At 40.8% G+C, this 20296-nt stretch overlaps 9 protein-coding genes across 9 annotated transcripts; 8 read left to right on the forward strand and 1 right to left on the reverse strand.

Annotated features, from left to right (window-relative positions):
* Positions 1 to 3165: 3165 nt before the first annotated feature.
* On the forward strand, positions 3166 to 3783 carry ATC70_002078 (uncharacterized protein; the record flags this gene model as incomplete). Its single annotated transcript, XM_064821461.1, has 4 exons — positions 3166 to 3390; positions 3472 to 3553; positions 3614 to 3685; positions 3743 to 3783. The coding sequence occupies 4 exons, from the start codon at positions 3166 to 3168 to the stop codon at positions 3781 to 3783; spliced, it is 420 nt and encodes a 139-aa protein (XP_064681147.1).
* A 294-nt stretch (positions 3784 to 4077) lies between these two features.
* Positions 4078 to 6794, forward strand: ATC70_002079 (uncharacterized protein; the record flags this gene model as incomplete). Its single annotated transcript, XM_064821462.1, has 3 exons — positions 4078 to 4493; positions 4553 to 6635; positions 6693 to 6794. The coding sequence occupies 3 exons, from the start codon at positions 4078 to 4080 to the stop codon at positions 6792 to 6794; spliced, it is 2601 nt and encodes an 866-aa protein (XP_064681148.1).
* A 319-nt stretch (positions 6795 to 7113) lies between these two features.
* ATC70_002080 (uncharacterized protein) lies at positions 7114 to 8015 on the forward strand (the record flags this gene model as incomplete). Its single annotated transcript, XM_064821463.1, has 3 exons — positions 7114 to 7116; positions 7174 to 7241; positions 7304 to 8015. 3 exons carry the CDS (start codon positions 7114 to 7116, stop codon positions 8013 to 8015), a joined length of 783 nt encoding a protein of 260 aa, XP_064681149.1.
* A 550-nt stretch (positions 8016 to 8565) lies between these two features.
* Positions 8566 to 9955, forward strand: ATC70_002081 (uncharacterized protein; the record flags this gene model as incomplete). Its single annotated transcript, XM_064821464.1, has 6 exons — positions 8566 to 8910; positions 8982 to 9261; positions 9317 to 9525; positions 9585 to 9651; positions 9704 to 9787; positions 9846 to 9955. 6 exons carry the CDS (start codon positions 8566 to 8568, stop codon positions 9953 to 9955), a joined length of 1095 nt encoding a protein of 364 aa, XP_064681150.1.
* A 1549-nt stretch (positions 9956 to 11504) lies between these two features.
* Positions 11505 to 12806, forward strand: SRP54_1 (Signal recognition particle; the record flags this gene model as incomplete). Its single annotated transcript, XM_064821465.1, has 3 exons — positions 11505 to 11583; positions 11643 to 11822; positions 11872 to 12806. 3 exons carry the CDS (start codon positions 11505 to 11507, stop codon positions 12804 to 12806), a joined length of 1194 nt encoding a protein of 397 aa, XP_064681151.1.
* A 109-nt stretch (positions 12807 to 12915) lies between these two features.
* On the forward strand, positions 12916 to 14496 carry kes1_2 (Oxysterol-binding protein 4; the record flags this gene model as incomplete). The annotated part of the gene is made up of 1 exon (XM_064821466.1): positions 12916 to 14496. One exon carries the CDS (start codon positions 12916 to 12918, stop codon positions 14494 to 14496), a length of 1581 nt encoding a protein of 526 aa, XP_064681152.1.
* Positions 14497 to 14850: 354 nt separating this feature from the next.
* ATC70_002084 (uncharacterized protein) lies at positions 14851 to 15824 on the forward strand (the record flags this gene model as incomplete). The annotated part of the gene is made up of 3 exons (XM_064821467.1): positions 14851 to 14895; positions 14973 to 15071; positions 15147 to 15824. The coding sequence occupies 3 exons, from the start codon at positions 14851 to 14853 to the stop codon at positions 15822 to 15824; spliced, it is 822 nt and encodes a 273-aa protein (XP_064681153.1).
* A 1564-nt stretch (positions 15825 to 17388) lies between these two features.
* SRP54_2 (Signal recognition particle) lies at positions 17389 to 18546 on the reverse strand (the record flags this gene model as incomplete). The annotated part of the gene is made up of 1 exon (XM_064821468.1): positions 17389 to 18546. The coding sequence occupies one exon, from the start codon at positions 18544 to 18546 to the stop codon at positions 17389 to 17391; it is 1158 nt and encodes a 385-aa protein (XP_064681154.1).
* Positions 18547 to 18729: 183 nt separating this feature from the next.
* On the forward strand, positions 18730 to 20178 carry ATC70_002086 (uncharacterized protein; the record flags this gene model as incomplete). The annotated part of the gene is made up of 1 exon (XM_064821469.1): positions 18730 to 20178. One exon carries the CDS (start codon positions 18730 to 18732, stop codon positions 20176 to 20178), a length of 1449 nt encoding a protein of 482 aa, XP_064681155.1.
* Positions 20179 to 20296: the final 118 nt, after the last annotated feature.

Below are 20296 nucleotides of genomic sequence, written 5' to 3' on the forward strand. Positions count from 1 at the left end.
TTATGTTTCTTTGAATGAAGCATACCTTTTTTTTTACGTTGTGTGGATGTGCCTATCCCTGAAGCTCAACAAGACTTTATCCGAGGCTAGGAGGCAGATAGGCTGCCTCCACTTGGCTATCGCTACTTACTTTAGTGATGATTGAGAGTCTCAACGCCAGAATCTAAAAGCTAGGTGGTGTAAGTAAGGCATGCTCTAGCACCTGGGGGAAGTTTGATGATAGCAGCGACTATATTGCTATTATAGCGGAGCTTAAAATTTTGCCTCACATCAAAACAGGGGGAAACCCTCGCAAATTTTTTTTAAGGTCAGCGGAGTTTTCAAGCGATTTGATTGGCTGAGGGGTTCAAACGACGAAAGGTTTCAACTAGTAGATTTCATATTGATCTGACACTTAGTATAATATAGTGTTTGTAATAATAAAAGCGTAACTAAATGTATACAATCTTAAACCTTCCTTGTTCAAAAGTAATATAAGGTGCAATCATTGGATTTATCATCCATTAAACAATTTTATTTGAACAATGTTTCATTAAATCTATATGTTGGGAGGAGGATATAAGAGGTACCACAGCAGTTCACTGAGTACAGGGCTCTCCCAGTACCAAATGCCCCGCCAAACATGCATTGCTGACCATTGATTTCCAACATGCTTCAATTTCATGGGTTGCTATCTTCTACCTCGTATCCAATTCTAAGTATAAAAACGCATTAACAATTTCAATGTTAGGCAAATCCAGAATCAAGTTTCAAAATATCGGTGTTACAGCTCTGAAAGTACCACATTCCTAGAGCCAATTTAGCGAGGAGAAAGACGATGGTGGAATTGGACTTTAGAGTGAATGAGTTGTTATTGTTGTTGAGAAGCGATTGAAATTCGAATAAAACTAATTTTGAGCAAAGATCTACGCATAAAGCCTATTGAAAGCAGTTAATTACAAGTGATTACGAGTCATATATAAATCAATGAAGTGGGTGTTGAGAAAGGTTATAGTAAAAACAGCTAGGTGATACTTTGCTTCCCTGTGGTTTGGCAAAGGTTTGAAGCTAAAGGGGAGATTATCTTTCTACGCCTCGTGTTTATACTAGAGACTTCATATCAAAACGATTCTATGCCCATTTTGAGGGATCGTAAAGGATATAAACAAACTTTTAGTCGCTGCATTGGTTGTCAAATGATTAAGCGAGTAAAGTGTAAAGTAATAACCAATAATACAAAAAACCAGTGATTTGACGTTTCGACACTAGTATCTGTACAACTGCCCAATTCAACCAGGCTTCTTTCTGTTAGTTATATCTTGCTTCCATGTTTTACTCTATAAAATGTAACCTCGTTTAGATGCCTACTGCAATGCTTTCTTTCAAAAACAGAGCTTGCCATGACAAATATACGTCTTTCTTTAATATTAACTGCACGGAAACGTCCATACGGTGCTTAAGTCTGAAAAATAACTTTAGGTCGTGCATTGGCTAATGTTGGCTCACAAAGGAAGACTTATATACGCCACTGTAGCAAAAGTTTGTCTTGAGAGATCGATTTTTGGACGATTTTGGTTGGAGTTGATCTTTTTGGCAGCGTGTCTTCATGAGAATTAATGTTATAACTTTGAGTAATCCTTAAATGATAGTTAATTATTATGTATACATATTCAACAGTGTCATAGATACGTTGGTACAGATCTCACACCTACTTGTCTCAAAAGCCTTCAAGAGCATGAAAAACAGGCTTGTCGGTATACCAGGCATAGAACTATTAACAAGAGTATTACCATTTAATCCTTATTCTAGTCCTATACGAACTTAATATGAACTAGAAGTAATGACTAGCATAGACCCTAAGTACAATTCACCCATTGAAAGGTAATTTTATATATAAATTGCCGATTACAGGAAATCACACGTGCCAGATTTATAGATAAAGTGCTGGAAGGTATTGCAAAATATTGTTGTCTTGGTGCAATATCTAATTTTTAAAGTCTTTCGTGCAAGTAATAAACAACAACTGCCTATTATAGAGATTCTGTAAGTGCCACACTCTACAGTGAGCGCTTTTCCAGGCGCTATTTGCACTATGAAGATCTGCTATCCTTTCTCTTCATGATGCACAATATCAATGCAAGGCTAATTTTTGCGATAGTATATAAAGCTCTCATTGTGCTTGCTTTGTTTAGATTTTGATTACACACTTGTTTATAACTATCAAATGTTGACTAAACTCTGCCCTTGTCTTTCGCTCCTTCTTTCTCTCTCTCTCTCTTTGGTGCTGCACAGGCTGCTCCACTAAACCATGGTCTTATCAATTCTACCAATTATAACAGAGTATTTAATGCTCTTTTAAATACTTCGCCTCTACTTGAAGCTGTCGAGCCTATTTATGTTATGGCTGGCGACGATCCGGTTGTTTACTGGCCACCTTCCTTGAAATGTAGCTATCAATGTAAAATTACCTCGGTAATGATCTAAAGCAACACTTGATTTTATATAATAAACGGAAAGTGTATACTCATCCACTTTAGTTTAGGCCTCGCCAAGCAGTACTGTGTTTTGTGAGATGCGTTGTTATCAAGCTTGAGGAACCAGCTGATCGCCTTTACCAAACATAAACTGATCCAGCAACTGTGAATGCAATGTTCTTTTTATTATCATCAATGGCCTTCATTATGGACGTCAATCTAAAGTATACTATGAAGCAATAAAGTGTGCGTCAAGAAGAATTTATTTATTGTTGATTCGCCTTTAATAGAGGTTCGGATGCCTTTCCTTGACTCAGACACAAGATATGCTCACCGATAGTCAATGGAAATGATAGGTCCATGCTGCCATCATCCATTTATACCTCTAATGAGCCCAATCATTAGCAAATTGCAGGCTATTTTTTATGCATCTATAGTAGGATCATTCATCAAATTAATGATCCATACTGGCCTGTTTGCTTTTGTCATGTATTCTGTGCCATGAACAGCATTAGATACAGATAGAGAAAGAGAGAGAGAGAGAGAGACAGGACCACGGAGACCCAATCTACTCTGTGACATCACTGGCAACGATGGAATGGACGGAGCCCAGGCTTCACATTTTATTTATTTTGTCACCTTTAAAACCAAAGACTCTATTTTCTTGTTCTTCAGGTTCCTACACTAGCACACACTCATACACAAAAGAATCATGCTTCGACAATCGATTCAGCGCATCAACACCAACCGTGTCTGTCAAACTTCTTTAAAGAGCTTCACTGCTGCTTACACAACTAGCATTCAACCTTCCGCCAAGCCCATTGCACCTCAAGCTCAACAAGCCGAGAATCGTGCCACTACTTGGTCAAAGACTCAACGTGCAAAGGCTGAAGCCCTTGTTGGCCCTCGTTTTGAACAGATGGATCTCAGCACTCAGGTAAAGCATCAGAAGACTCGGCAAATGTGTAATGTTGAAGAGACATGTCAAACAGATGCTAAATATGTTGTATCTATATAGCCCAACCCTATGGCTGCTATCGAACTCATTGCCGAAGAGCCTATTCGATTTGTAAAGGAGCGTATCACTCATTGTGATGGTGGTAAGTGGTGAATGGGACGATGAGATGAGATGTTGTGTATTGACAGCGATCGCTGTTTAGGTGGCGGACCATTGGGTCATCCCAAGGTCTATATCAACTTGGACAAGCCTGGACCTCATGCTTGTGGTTATTGTAAGTGATAGTGATAGTAATTGACATGTTGTATACTGATGCTATTTGTGACATTAGGTGGTATTCGTTTCCAAAAGCCCGAGGGACATCATCACTAGATATTTCAACACACATATACTATAAATCCAAGCAATTATTTAATAAAACAATATAAAACAACGCAATCCAATGCAGATTCTTTACGAAGAAATCGATATGTATATGCTGTCAAAAATACTGTGGTAGTCAATGTGATGGTTCTTTGCTTGAATGTATACATGTGGTGCTGTGACGCATTATATCTATTCGCATGCCGCGAGAAATGCACATATTTCTGTAGTTTTCCATTCAACAAACGAGAGTGCACATTCTTTTCTCTCTTTTTCTCTCCAAAAAAAAGAAGCATAGACAGTATGGACGACTTACTAGACTTGAGTTGGTCTGCTCCTTCTTCATCTACTGTAAAGCAGCAACCTCCTCAAAAACCAGAAAAACCAAAAGATGCATTTGCCGACCTGTTATCCTCTTCCACAGCATCTAAACCTGTAGATATCTCTAAGCTTTCCTTGGTAGAGCGACAAAAACTGCAGCAACAGCAACAACAGCCGAGCAATACAAGCTCTCCGTGGCTCACACCAACTCAAGGTACAACACCCCTCTCGCCATCGAACCATACCTCTGGATATATACCTCCATCATCGTCGACATTGGAAGCCAAGCAAACGCCCTCTGCCAACAATACCAACGCATCTTCGTTTGAAAATTTGTTGGATCCTTTTGGAAGCAGTAAGAGACAGACCGACGATAGAAGCACGCCTTTAAACCAACTGTAAGTATACGCTTTTTGGATGCTGGTTTGACTAGCGTGGACTCAAAGCATCTTTGCAGGCGCACGCAAACCTCGACACCGGTCTCTAACAACAATGAATGGGATTTTGACCTTTTGGATACCAAATTGAATGGCAATGCGACCACCAACAGCACTTCCACACCTACTTCAGTCATAGATCCATTTGATGTAGACTCACTGGTGCAACAGCAGCAAACCAGATCGCCTCAGGTAGCAACCACTCACGTTGCAGAACAGGAGGATGAAGACGATAATCCTCTTGGCATCTTGGCTCGACCAGCCATTAAATCGCCTCCATTCACCGCTGCATCACCAGAACCAGCATCGCCTACACAGTCTCATAGTTCTGTCAATCAAGGGAGAATCATGTTGGATGAGGATCAGGAGGACGCAATGCTGGCTCAACTCATCGAAATGGGATTCAGCTTACAGGAGTCTAAATTCGCCATTGAAGCAACTGGTGGTCAAGGTTTGCAATCAGCCGTCGATTTGCTAGTCCAGAATTCAGAAACTGCTCAAAGACAACAGCCTACCACAGCAGCTGTTCCTGCTCGTCCCAGTCAGCCCATGTCACAAAACGAGCGTGCTCGCAATACCCTGTTTGCTGATGAGAATGACAGCACTGCACCTGCGTCTCGTCGATCACAACCATCACAGCAACCCCGACCAAAGCACAGACAGCAAGAGTCTCATGATGATTCACTGCAGGAAACCACTGAGAAAATCGTAACTCAGGCTCAAGAATTAGGCGGCTTTCTCTATAAGAATGCAACTTCCTACTTTAAAGCAGGCAGAGAAAAGGTGACAAAGGCAGTGGGCGATTGGCAGGAACAACAAAGAGCACAGCGTTTGCAGCAAATGCATGACGAGCAAAGTGGCTCTGTGCGACCCAAGTGGATGCATGCTGGCGATGACACGCTAGACATGTCAAGCAAGTCGGTAGAGAAGTTTGCGGATGACGATGATAGTGAGGATGAGGCACAACAAAGCATGGAGACAGAGAGAAGAAGACTACAAAAAATGAGAAGAATCCAGGAAACGAAACAACGCGAACAAGCGGCCGCTGCTCACAAGCAAAGACAACAGCAAAAGCTCAGAAAGGATGCATTAATTGACGATGAGCAAGAAACATATGTTTCTCCTTCGCGTCGCAGAGGCGGCAGTGGAAGATCGACGCCCAGATCCAATGCCTCTCCTCAATTGGAGCAACAAAAGTCATCTACACCTTCCACGCCAAAAAATATTCGCTCACGTCCCATTGTTAACGCGTCTCCTGATGTCATGGCCAGAGCAAATGAGGCTAGAAACCAGGGCAACGAAAAGTTCAAGTTGGGTCAATTTGGTGAATCTGAGGAAGCTTATACGCGTGCCATTGATATTCTTCCCGACGAGCATGACCATCAAGTGCTTCTTTACAACAACCGAGCCATGGCTCGCTTGAAGATTGGACATTACAAGAAGTGTGTTGAAGATTGCGATTTTGCACTTGGTTTAGCAAAACGCAGTGGTGAGGGCAGCACAATCTCAGAAGGCGTTGTCATTCAATGGCGTGATCAGATCATAAAATCACTTTCCCGCAAGGCAGAAGCATTAGAGAACATTGAAAAATACAAGGAAGCGCTTGCTACATACGATGAGCTACTAAAACACGAAGGCGGTGGCAATCCCAAGGTGAATCAAGGCATGTCTCGATGTAGACTAGCATTAAACCCCAAGAAGAAAGCATCCTCGACAGTCAAGAAGCCCGCGACACCTGTTGCTGAAGCCAAGAAAGATAATTTCATGGCCATGTTTGACCCTAATGCACCTTCCACTAGCAGTACACCCACTACATCAGAAGCAGAACTGAGTAAGAGTAAGGCTGTCGCTGCCATGAGAGCCAAGGCTGCAGAACAAGAAGCAGAGGATGCAGAGAAGCTGGAAAAAACAGACGATGTCAATGCTCGCCTGATTGCCTGGAAGGCTGGCAAGGAACAAAACTTGAGAGCCTTGTTGGCTACCTTGGACACGTTACTATGGCCCGGTGCTCAATGGAAGGGTGCTCAAATGAGTGAACTCATTAACCCCAAGAAATGTAAAATCACCTACATGAAGGCTATCAGCAAAGTGCATCCTGACAAGGTATGAAGATGTATGTGAGGATGTTGTTATGTGAGAGACTAACTTGAATTTAAATAGCTTCCATCTGATGTTACTGTGGAGCAACGCATGCTAGCGAGCGGCATCTTTGCCAGCTTGAATGAAGCTTGGGATTCTTTCAAGAACCAAAATCAACTGTAGAATTTTTTTGACATTTTAATATCTTTAATGATCTCTTGTATTTGCATCTACGAATAAAGAAAATTAATGCTATATACGATAAAGTATGCGTTCTTTATGATTTGGGAGAAAGCTACATTTTTGAAAGAACCTGCCTTTCTGAGTACGTAATGCTTCTAGATGTCTGGATCAACATTGTTGATTGGCATGTTCTGTGCCTGATTTAAGCTTTTTTTTAATGCAGGGAAAAATGGTCACTATTTAGGCTTTTTATATCAATTTTTTTATGGGACAGATCAATTTACCTCTCTTTTTCTTCACTCTATTGTGAATTATTAAAATGGTACGTACCTGGATCAAGTATACAAACCAAACCATGAGCTAATGCAGTCTCTTGTAGCCTCAAAACGAGCATATTGAAGAGCACATCAAGCGTCATGGCCGTCGTCTTGATTATGAGGAGCGCAAGTAAGTTTACACAATTGTAGTCACCCACCTGAATAATGAACCTATGGATGGAAAAAAAACAGGCGTAAGAGAGAAGCCCGTCAAGCTCACAAGGCATCACAATATGCACAAAAGGTTCATGGTCTTAAGGCCAAGATGCTGAACAAGAAGCGCCATGCCGAAAAGATTCAAATGAAGAAAACCATCAAGCAACACGAAGAGAAGAATGCAAAGCAAAAATCAGCAGACGCTATTCCCGAAGGTGCTGTTCCCACTTATCTGTTGGATCGTGAGGGCGAGGACCGTGCAAAGATTTTGAGTAACATGGTCAAGCAGAAGCGTAAAGAGAAGGCTGGTAAATGGTCAGTGCCTTTACCTACTGTGCGTGGTATGGCAGAAGATGAAATGTTCAAGGTCGTCAAGACGGGTAAACACAAGACAAAGCAATGGAAGCGTTTGGTGACAAAAGCTACTTTTGTGGGCGAAGGATTTACTCGTAAACCACCAAAGTATGAACGTTTCGTTCGTCCTATGGGTTTGCGATACAAAAAGGCACATGTGACACATCCTGAATTGAAGGCTACCTTCTGTCTGCCCATCATCGGTGTCAAGAAAAACCCTCAATCACCATTGTATACTCAACTTGGTGTGATTACAAAGGGTACTGTGCTTGAAGTCAACGTATCAGAATTGGGTTTAGTGACAACAGGCGGTAAGGTGGTGTGGGGTAAATATGCTCAAGTGACCAACAACCCTGAAAACGATGGCTGCATCAATGCCGTTTTGCTTGTTTAACTACTCTGTGTATCTCCCTCTCATTCAATCTATCAGCATATTTTTATTCCATTTATTTCACTGTACTCTTTATTAAACATTAGACATATTTTTTTCGATAATAAATCTACCGTATTCGATCATCCTTCATTACATCTGGCATTATGTTGCGGCTTGAAATACTCTTCTGATTCAAACTTGGCATAAGCTTTCAAGCATATGGTTTCAACGAATTGTCTAGATCAGCCAAATGGATACAAGTGTCAGATCAAGAAAGGATGGATCAGAGGCATCTTTGGTCAAGGCTCGATTTTCGATGAAATCATTGGGCATTGGATTGATTTGTGCAAGACTTGATCCGTATTTACATGAATGACAATTGACAATCCAGAGTCTAAATCAATGTGGCATTATCTCACAAAGACGTCAATGTAATTTGATCCCTTGTGAGAGATTTCCTGGAATTAGCCTAGTATTTGATTGGTCACGTTGATTCTGATGATCGAGATTTAAATAAAATGAACCCCCATCCCAAAGATTCTTTATCAGATTTTCTTCTTTTCATCAACACATGTCTAATACAACCTACTCAACAACTTCTACAGAGAAGCTATTGTCAGCCTGCGGAGGTGCCCTTGTTACTTCGCTCATGGTGACACCCATGGATGTTGTCAAGATGCGAATGCAGACGCAGAATGTGTATTCTGCAACCACCAACACACTATCCAAAGCAGCCATGTGTTGTATGACATTTAATAATTGCACACAATCCATCAAACATGGACTCCAAAACAACAGAATCACCCGAGGCGGCCAGCTTGCCAACATCTATCAATGCACGGCCTATTCAGAGGCTACAGCTATATCCGTAGCAGCAGCCAACTCTGTCAACTCGCCTGTTTTCAAAGGCACATTTGTAAGGGGACCCCCAACTGAAATATTTTTTTTTTTCGAGTCCAACACATTAAGACTTTTTTCTTGTTATAGGATGGACTGTACAAGATTATCAAATATGAAGGCATTGCAGCATTATGGAAAGGATTGTCGCCAGCACTACTCATGTCAGTACCAGCAAATGTCATTTACTTTGTTGGCTACGATTATTTGAGAGATCTAATCCAGCCCTATACTTCCATCGACTCGAACAAAGACTACTCACCACTAGTGGCAGGCGCTGTTGCTCGTACTATTGCAGTAACCATCATCTCACCTATTGAATTGTTTCGTACGAGATTGCAGGCCACTACGGGTGTTCATGATTTCAAGCGTGAGTCACTGTTAGTAGCATTCCCTGACTAGCTGTACTGATTTTCGTATATTAGATGTTCTGGATGGTGTAAAGCAAATGGTTGTGCAAGACGGATCAAAAGCATTATGGAGAGGTCTACCGCCTACGTTGTGGAGAGATGTACCATTTTCTGCTATTTACTGGATGGGATATGAAGAATGCAAAAAAGCCATCGAACTCAATAGCAAGTACGATATGAATGAATTGCAAGTTTCTTTCGTAGCTGGCGCTTTATCTGGCATGGTATGTCTGGTGTCAAGTGCTTTTTCGTTCGAATATTATTGACATTGTTTGTATCATAGTTTGCAGCAGCAGTGACAACACCATTTGATGTAGCTAAAACCAGAAGACAAGTAGATGCTGGTAGAGGTATGACATTGAATGCATGCCAAATGCTTGTGGTTACTTAACCTCGATATAGAAAAACCATCCTTAGTTGACTCTCGAGTGCCTGCCATTTTAAAGCAAATATACCAGCAGAATGGTGTGAGAGGCTTGTTTCGAGGTAAATTTGATAGTTCTACTTTATGCAACATCAGTTGTTAATGTTGATTTTAATGTAGGATTAACTCCCAGAGTGGCAAAAATTGGTCCTTCCTGTGCGATCATGATTAGTTCTTATGAAATGGGAAAGATTTTTTTCTCTAAACATCATACTGAAGATCTTGTCTAAATGATGCACTATACTTGAATTCAATTTCCTAAACCGCCATTCACCTCATCAAACAAATTCCATTATATCACATTTTTTCATCTTGAAAATACTTCCTCTTTGCTTCTTTCAATTGCATATTGCATTGTATATATATATCATAACATAATAAATTTATGGTTCCTAGACAATTTTAAAGCTAGTTTAACGATAGTGCTGTTATGTAATTCTTCGCCATCTACTACTAGCATCTATTATTATTGCCTCTCATGATTAGAAGAAGGAGGGCCTAGAGTTTGCCAGCCGGCTCTACCAGTCAAAATTAATTCCAACTCAAACACTTGGTGTACTCTAGATTGGTCAGATTTTGATGGCTTTTCGACTTGATGGAACTATTTTGCAAGATTCGACTATATCAAGTGTGATGATCATCCCATGCTTCCTAATACATTCTTGAAGTACTTTTCAAGGCGCATCCAATGGTACCAAGTAAGATAGATGCTTGAAATAAACGTATTGAGTAATTTACAAAAATATGAAAAGAGGTTTCTGGCCAAAAAGTCAAAATTTTGCATATGAAAACCTCACAAAGATGATTTCAGCGGTTACGTTAGATCGATAGAAACGTTTTGATTCAATATATGCCCTAGTAAAAGTCTTCATTTTCAAGGTGAAAAATGCGATCGTTTGATTTTCAATGAAAACCATGAGGGGTACCTCATGCTTTTTGGTCGAATTTCGTCCATGTTTTTTTTGGTCCCCAAAAAGTTGAGCAAAGGTGTCAGCAAGTAACGGCTGGATGAGAGCAATTGTTTGGTGCTATTCTGACAATCTAAAACGGCTTCTAACGCGAGAAATCACGACCTAAACGCACTCATATTTTGCTGTATTAAGGATACTAAGGACTAAAAAAAGGAAATATTAGTATGCTACTTGCCCGGGCGTGAAGTAGCTACGTTTATATAGATGTAGGGCATCGCATGAGGCAGATTCGCAGATAATAGGAAGGGCCCTCATGTGTAAGTAGAGAGTTAACATGAAAATAGCAGTATTTTAGGGAGATAAGCAACCGCAGTCGGTAGCGCGAGCTGCTGCTGCACAGGTTGGTTCTCACCGAAGCAAAGCGAACGTAGAGAGCCATCCGAAGCATAATAAAGACACTCTTTACAACGTAATAAATCTAAATGTCTGTAATTTGGAAATGTACCTGAAAGTACATATTGCAATTTTGATGTTGTCTATATGAAACGAAACGTTGACTGTAAATCACAAAACTAGTATTATATTTCTCATTCAGATCATTACCGTATACTATTCACAAAGTTTACTTATGCATTATATTAGCAGGTTCGCAGCCTGAACAACAACGAAATCTATCCATGCTGTGCTCATTAACAAGATACCCCATTGATTGGTTGATTAATTATGAAATACAAGTTGTGTCCTTGTGTCTCTTTTCACCCCCTCTTTTGCTTTCTTATTTTTTTTTTTTTTTTTTAAAAAAAAAGAAAGAAATAGTATACCCCCTTTTCCACTCTGTTGGTCTTGTTATTAGCGACATTGACAGAACATGAAGCGTTTCTCGACTTTGGTCAGCCGAACAAACAAAGTGGACCAACTAAAAGCTGCAGATAAACAGCAGGAAGAAGGTTTGGGAATAATTTGACTCTTATTTATCCGGTAAACCTTATAATAATTCAATTCTTAGTGATCAAGACCATCATACTGGGTCCTCGTGGATCTGGTAAAACATCGTTTTTGTACAGAACTTATTTCAAATACAATGAATATCAACCAGAAGCCCATTTTGATGTGATACCTACTCCAACACACAATGTGGAGGTGATACCCTACCAGTCCTACCAATTCGAATTATGGGATTTTGCAGGTAAGGCGGCATTACAGCATGATTGGCGTTGATCTAATGTCTTCCTTAGAGATAAGCTCATGCCTAAGCTACCTGGATGATCAAACTCGAGCCATTATTTACATGATCGACTCGACAGCATACGAAAAAGAAGCAGTAGCATCAAAGTCAAAAGAAAACATGATCTGGTTACTGGAGACATACCAAAAAATGCTAAAAAATACCATCATTATCACTGTAGCAACAAAGCAAGACACACAACCACCGATGGATATCCAAGATATCGGCAACTCTTGGGTCAATGACAAAATGCTCATGAATCTACTCAAGGGCCATGATTGGAGAGTATTCTCGTGCAACAATTTGACAGGTGATGGTCTAGATAGCATTTTTGACTACGTGGCATTGAAAGTGAATCAAGTGCGAACAAGTCAACAAAGCTTGAATCGACCTATTTCGCTGCTATCACCCACACCATCCTTCAACCAGCAAATTGATACGATCACACCATGGGATCAACTGCCTAATCCACACCACTTTAACGATCAGGAATTTCACATTTGGTTTCAGCAAGGAAAAGCATTCTTATTTTTCGACTACATTTGCCTGATTCGGATTATTTACCTGAGTATGGCCCAGCATGAATCAATGCAGCCCTTGTTTGAGCAGCTTGAATACAACCTCTCGCTTATACCCGACATTGCCACCTTTAAATCGATATCCTACTCGGAAACACAAACGTTATTCTGGATCCAAATGGTATCATTTGCATTATTGAAATCACCGCTCTTGGAAGGAGAGACGAACGATTTTGAATCCTTTCTGGCCAAAAGTCAATTGGATCAAGAATGCTGGAGGACATACTACAGCCACAAGCTGTTTCATTCAGACAAAGCCACCAGGGAATTCATGCCACCAGATAAGAAACCATTGCCCAATGCGTTTAGATCGTCTTCATTGAATCTTAAAGGAAGTCAGTTGAACATTAATTACCAAGTATTGTGACCTTTGAGTCATATAGGAAAAAGCTGCATTAAATAAAAAATTTTCGTTTCGATTTTTCTCTTTCTTTCTTCTTTGTCTCTCTCTCTCTCTCTCTCTCTCTCTTTTCAAAATGCCCATTCCTGTAGATCAATATCACTACGATACAACAACGACAAACCATGTATTCTCAAAGATAATCAGCATTATTCTGCGCTCAAGATTGCAGCATCAAGGGAAATCAAGCTGCTTGAACAATGAGCGACATGAGCAATGTATAGACACATCCATCGACGAGGAGATGGAAACAGCCAGCATTGTCATCAACATTCTCCAGAAAGAATCAGATGATCTGCTGGAGCGTTGGATCATGTCGTTTGATGTTGCAGAAGAAGCAAGCTCCAATGATAAGAATGATTTCATCCAAAGTGTCAATGATTTCATCCACCAAATGCCTGCCAACGAATTCAAATCATTGTATACCATATCCTGCTTCAACAACTCGTCAAATTCACAGTGCTACTCTCATATATCGAGTCAGGACAGAATTGAATTCAGGCAAGATGCTCAATTGAAAGCTCAGCGGTTCCATCTACCAAGTCTAAGCTTGGAAATCGTCTATGATGAGAAGCCTAGAAAGAAGCCAACCATCTCGCTACAGTCACTATCAAGCCCTTCATTCATACCTTGGTCTAAAATGCAGCAATCGCAATCGACTCAGCATGAGGCAATCCATCCTCTCGCCAATATTCCCACAAGGACCGCCACCACTGCTCCTCCTGCTCATCTTGTATCACCAGCAATTGTTGTCAATCATACCCCAATCATTGCTGTTCGAAGACTCTCTCGCTTATCGCTATCTGCCATTGACGATGAAGATGACGACGATCAAGTGGAAGATGTAGGCAACTCACCTTTAGCTATACCCATTCCATCACCTAGAATGCAATATACCCATCACGGTGGACATCATACCGGAGTTCGCACGGCATTTGCCTACTCCACATCGCCCATCAACAACCTGTTATCGCCCACCAGCCCTTCAGCGGCGTTGATGGACCATCCTCAGATGATGGAGCGTCGGAACTCATTAACAGATCAGCAGCAACACCACGGCTGCTTTGTTGGAAGTTTTGAAGAATCGTTGTTTTCGGGAAGAATGTCATCCATGCCATCAAAGCCAATTACATTTCATAGTCAAATTGGCGTGTTGGGCTATGGAGATTGCAAGCCTTCGCTGAAATGCCCGCCTCATTGGTCTATTGTATTCCCAGCCACATTCTACAAATTACCTCAGGATGATATTATCACACCCTACGTAGGCACAGTGGATGTGGGAGAATATGCGGCATTGCATTTCGAAAAGAAACCTCAGCCTGGATACCGCATACCACCCAAAGGCCAGCTACAAGTGGTCATCAAGAATCCCAACAAAACAGCCGTAAAGCTATTCTTGATTCCCTATAATGTGACAGACATGCCAAAGAATACCAAAACTTTTCTACGACAAAAATCATATGTAGTAGATCAAGATGACGATAAAAAGCAGCTCTTACGATATGCAATTCATGTACAGATTTGCAGGACAGAGAAGAAACGTATCTACCTCTACAAGACCATGCGCATCGTCTTTGCCAATCGAAAAGCAGATGCTCGAGAAAAGTTCAATGTCGTCTGTGAAGGGCCCAAAGAGCCTGTCTATATACCAATGTAAAACTTTCTTCATACAAACAAAAATCCCTTGTAAATAAAATAAAATGCACATGTACACTTCAACATTAAAGTATCACTCACACGCATAACGCACACTCACCACACCCCCACACAAACAACCACACCCCCCCTGGTTGGTTAAGTGAAAACTCACATGTACAATAGTACTGCTATTTTCAAGCTCGAATGTTACAATAATAATTCAGTTTCCTGTATACCTTGAACTCCTTTTTTTGTGCTTTTTTTTTTTTTTTCCCCGCATTTTCATTAATCATAAACACCCATCCCTCCCCACTCTTTCTTTGATATTATATCATATTGTTGATTGAATATGTCTTCTATTGCTTTACAAACCATGAAAAGTTCCATCGCTAGACGTTGGATGTCTGCTGCTGCTGTTGTAAGTATTGGAAGTACATTGCAATGTGTGATATGTGGATGCTGATTGCGCGCGTTCTTTTTTTTTTCTTTCGATAGCCTTTGACTCGCTCATTGCACACCACATCTGCTTCCATGATGGCCTCTGCTGCTGATGCCAAAGAAGCCAAAATCAAGACTCTTGAGATTTATCGCTGGGTAAGAAAATCTTTATACTAATAGGGTAAATATGATAAGATAAAAATGACTAAATACAGTATCCATATTTAATAGAACCCTGATAAGCCTACCGAAAAGCCTGTCCTTCAAAGCTACAAGGTCGACTTGAATGCTTGTGGTCCTATGGTTTTGGATGCTTTGATCAAGATCAAGAATGAGCAAGATTCTACATTGACTTTCCGTCGTTCTTGCCGTGAAGGTATTTGTGGTTCATGTGCCATGAACATTGAAGGTGGTAACACTTTGGCTTGTATCTCCAAGATTGATAAGGATACCTCCAAACCTCTCAAGATCTATCCTTTACCTCACATGAACATTGTCAAGGATTTGGTCCCTGATTTGACCCACTTTTACAAGCAATACAAGAGTATTGAACCTTTCCTCAAGCAAAGAACACCTCCCGCTGACGGTAAAGAGAATTTGCAAACAATCGAAGATAGAAAGAAGTTGGATGGTTTGTATGAGTGTATTCTCTGTGCCTGTTGTTCAACCTCTTGCCCTTCCTACTGGTGGAATCAAGAGGAATACCTTGGTCCTGCTGTCTTGATGCAAGCCTATCGTTGGATGATTGACTCTCGTGATCAATTCGGTCCTCAACGTCGTGAGAAGCTCCAAAACAAGATGTCTCTCTACCGTTGTCATACCATTATGAACTGCTCAAAGACCTGTCCCAAGGGTCTTCAACCTGGTGCTGCTATTGCCAAGATTAAGCTTATGATGGCTACTGAATAAATAGCTATTAGGTTTTTATGATTCTAATAAATGTTGCCTTTTTTTCTATTTGTTATATGTACATGCTTTCAACAGAGATCCGCAATAGAAAAGGGGAGGGGGGGGGTCATTGTTTCAGGCAGAATTTCGGGTGGTTGCACATGGTCTATTTATGCTGACAAAAGGTCAAGTAAAGTGTGGGGAAGCCTATATATACACTGCTTTAACAATGCACATAAAAGCAACGCTTTGATTTTCAATTGTACAAGTAAAATGAGGAACATCAGACACAGAAATACATGCTTAACGTGTTTTAATGGTGGCTACCAGACATTGCCCCTGAATATCTGAATGTACGATCGAATTACCAGATTTGCCGCATTGGTACTAGGCAATCAAGGCATTTTTTTGCGCTTCTGGCCAAAGATATAATACTTGCACGCACAACACTAAATGAAATATACCAGCTGTATTTCAGAAAAGAACAATCAGACACTTAAATTAAACAATTCTGCTTTTACAGTTTGCTCTTCTGTTTGTGTACAGAGCAGCGCTGGAGTTGAAAGCACAATGCCCACTCGGTTGTCTTTTTACAACACTTGAATCTTCAAAAGCGTGTAGTTACTTGAATACTGCATGTAAGCGCACGCTCTTTAAACATACTAGCAATCTGCTTTTTGCATTTCTAATGACGCTAGCTTTGTATTTATACCATGCCAAATGCGTGTGTAATTTAGCTTTAACGTTTACTTTTCCTGCCAAGTCAGAAAAATGACAGATCATGATCTGATGAAGATGAAAACTGTACAAAAACTTCAAGTAAACTAAACGTACGTAGTATCAAAAGATTCCTTGAAACCCTCGCTTTTGTTTGGTAGTAAGTTTTGTTATTTTTGAAAGCAGTTTGATGTGTTTCTCCTCGAGGTTTAGTGCTTCAGGGCCAAGCGCGCTTTTCAAACGTTCTAGTAGCTGGTATTCTACAGTTACATGTGTGCCAATGCTTTTTTGCTTGAGCAGTTGACAGTACTGACATCATGTGCTGTATGTAAAACATAAGCGTTAAACTGTTAGTCATCTTTCCTCAAGTTATGCGAGTTTTGATGTTACTGAGTGAGCTATATACGCACGCAAATCTAAAACTAAAGCAATCTGCAGCTGTTTTGATCTTTCGCACCTCAGTAACTGAAACAATCATGGCACGGAATCATTCTAGTGAATACAGATGCCAACTCGGACAAACTATTCAGCAAGTAGCTTTGTACGCGCTGATTTGATCTGTATGAGGCATGATTCGTGAGTCTGTTTCGTACAGTGCCACTAATGACTTTATGGAAAATTACCTTTTCAGATCGGAAGGCCTTTCATTTCGCAAGATAATCATGACAAGATGTTTGTATCACAGCTCGTCAGATGAAAAGGGTGACCACAAATGTTTAAAAATAAACATTGGCTATGAAGTAATCAAGGAAGTTTCCGTTGTCATGGTATTCAGTTCCACGCATTGCATGTGCGTACGTAAAGGTCAACGTTTTGTACGTAACTTTACATGGTTTTTTATTGAATGATATCCCCATGTGTGTACAATCTAATCGCTACCAACAACACCTCCTTTGTTGAGTCCCACAGCTTTTTCTACGACTTCTCGCATCAAATCTATCAAAGTGCAGCATGTAATAATGATGTGTGCTTCCAAGTGATCCGGTCTTTCCACTAAATTCAAGGCATTTTTATCAATAATCAGTTCGCCCAGATGAATAAAGTATCCCATGCGATGGCTATCAAATTCTGCAATAACACGCCACTTCTTTTTGGGTTCGTCTTCGTCTTTCAAGTGTTTGTCTGGTCGTAGCTGACACACCATATCGTGCGACAACAAACTTGCTCTTTTCCATCGAATACGATACCCCTCAAATTCGGTGTCGTACGTAAATAGTAAGTGCGAGTTGGTACGGTTGTGTAGATGATTGGACTTGGTGGTGTTGAGTGTTCCCGCAGTAATCACAGTGGATTCATCATCGAAATCCTCCTCCTCTTGCAGGTAATCCTTTTCATTTAAAATCACTGGAAAGTCTCCCCATTCTACAGTGATCTCCTTCTTGAAAGCTCTCCTTCTTGCTTCTGCGACCTTGATCTTTTCTGCTGTACTGCTGCTGCTGTTAAGTGGCGTACGGTATAGTATATTCTGAAATCCCCACGAGTAGGAATGAGGCTGCACCTTTTTGTAAGCAGGGATTTTAGTCCCTTTGAAATAGACATCATGTTCATGAGGCCTTGCCAAGGAATGCTTGCGTAGGTCGTAGTTTATCATGTCTTCCATGGGTTTCTTCTTGAGTATTTGTAATAAGGCAAGTCTACTTGTTGCACTGCTCGTGTTACTACTATTACTGCTGACACTTGATGCGCTGGGGCTCACTGCAACTACAGGATTGGAGGAAGATGTACTAAGCACAGTTGTAGATGAGGGCACTCGAGATATCAAGGTAGCTGTTAAGCGAGCGCTGAGCTCGTCTTCGTCTTCGTTTGTCCGAATGGGAGGTCGTTTGCCATTCACGAATTCCGCTCTCACGATAAGATCATCAATAACCTCTTGAGGCAAATGTGTAGTACTGTTGTCATGCTGATGCTCATGGTCAGTGTCATCATCGTCGTATGTATTTGGTTTATCATAACAGATAGTTGGTGTGTCTATGGTATCTGGTTTTTGAGTGAACTCTACGGGAGCATCAATGGTATCAGGTTTCATTTGGTTATTAAGGGGTAAAGCTAATCAAGAAGAAAGAGAAGATAATTTCATTGGGCTACATGTGGGTTTAAATACCCTCACTTCTGCTGCTTGAATTTAAAGTGGCTTTTAGTGTCATTTTTTTTAGTCTTGTATCCGTAGACGTGTCTTATCATCACGCATATTCTTTTAAACATCTACCAAATGTCTTTGAGACGATCCAAACAAAGCAACATAAAAGACTTCAGCCTTCACAAATATGGCACAAAAGAACTGAAAAGATTTCATGAAGGACGCAGCAGTATACTTGACAACCCCATCTCTTTACCACCAACAACAAGGAAAGGCTTCATGGTACCTTTAGATGCCCATCAATTACGAAAGGAAGATGGCCAAGCATCAAAGAAGCGCCGTTCATCATTGTCAACAGACGAAGAAGAAGAAGAAGAAGAAGAAGAAGAAGAAGAAGAAGAAGCGGACGATGGTGACTTCAGATCTAGCAAAAAACCAGAGAATACCCTAAAGATGCCCAAGAAGAAGACAGGCTCCACTTCAAGCAATTCACTGCACATCCCCACAAAGAGAGGCACTCTGTCAAGCTCAAGCATGAAGACAGAGGACCTCTTTGAATCGGCGTCTCCTCCCGATTCTCCTCAAACAACGCTCAGGTTATCAAAGAAAGAAGTAAACCCATTTGCCAGCAATAGACAGACACTGATAGTACCAGCGAAAAAGAAGGCAAAAATGGATACTGATGAATTGGAGAGGATGCACGATTCTCTGGTCAAAGGTCAGAAGAGCAATAACCGTGAACAAGATGCGAGTGAAAGGAAATGCGATTTCTGCGGCGAACAGCTATTCCCAATTACAGAACCTATCCGCAAAGCATTGGAAGAGCTTGAAAAGAAGAATGATGCCTACGTCAAACGACAAAATCGACATTCTGAGCAGATGCATGCAGCCTCATCCTTTAGTACTCCAACTGGCTTTGTGATCTCAAGACCTGTGTCCAATGATGAGAAAGACAAGTTCTGCGGATTGCACAGGATCCAACTGGTGATTCGACCTGAAGGTATCAGAAAGGGCTATCCACGACAGATTGACTTCAGCAAGATCAAGGAAAGAATCAACTGCTTCAGAAATGAACTCGACGATGTTATTCATGGTGGCATCCCCAGTGATTACAAAGCTATCGCAGAAAAGGCGTACAGAGAGCAAGGTCAAGCCAAGGCAAGAAGTGTCATGAGTGTGCTCAATCGATTCACTGCTACCTTGCCCGGTTACTACGGCCCTATGGGCGCTGCTGTCATTCTCAAAGTTTTAACGAAAATGTACATTGATACTGGATATTTGCGTAAGCATTTGGTGTCGTCGCAACTGCCACTGGAGTATTTGCAACAAGTGCTTGTTCCAGAGGTGGGCTTTCGTTTAATCCGACAAGATCTGACTAGTAAAAGAAAGGGTACACCTATTCCAGGACTGACTGAGAAAGCAAAGACCATTATGAAGGAAAGTGCGGCGTATGGCAATGCCATGTTCCCTGCTGAAGATGCCGACATTGACGACGATCGTGTCTCTGATATCAGTAATAATCATAAGGATGAAGACGACCAAGTAGAGATCAACGAGGTGTACGCAATAGATTCAGATTAGATGTAGCCATTTGATTTGTATTTTGTATTAAACCAAAAAAGAAGTTGCATTCTTCCTTTTTATTCATATCCTTTTGATTAGATACTCTTCCATGTCAAAACTATTTATATAGAGATCG

The sequence above is a fragment of the Mucor velutinosus genome, assembly GCF_035048745.1.
Source record: "Mucor velutinosus strain NIH1002 chromosome Unknown tig00000093, whole genome shotgun sequence".
NCBI lineage: Eukaryota > Fungi > Mucoromycota > Mucoromycetes > Mucorales > Mucoraceae > Mucor > Mucor velutinosus.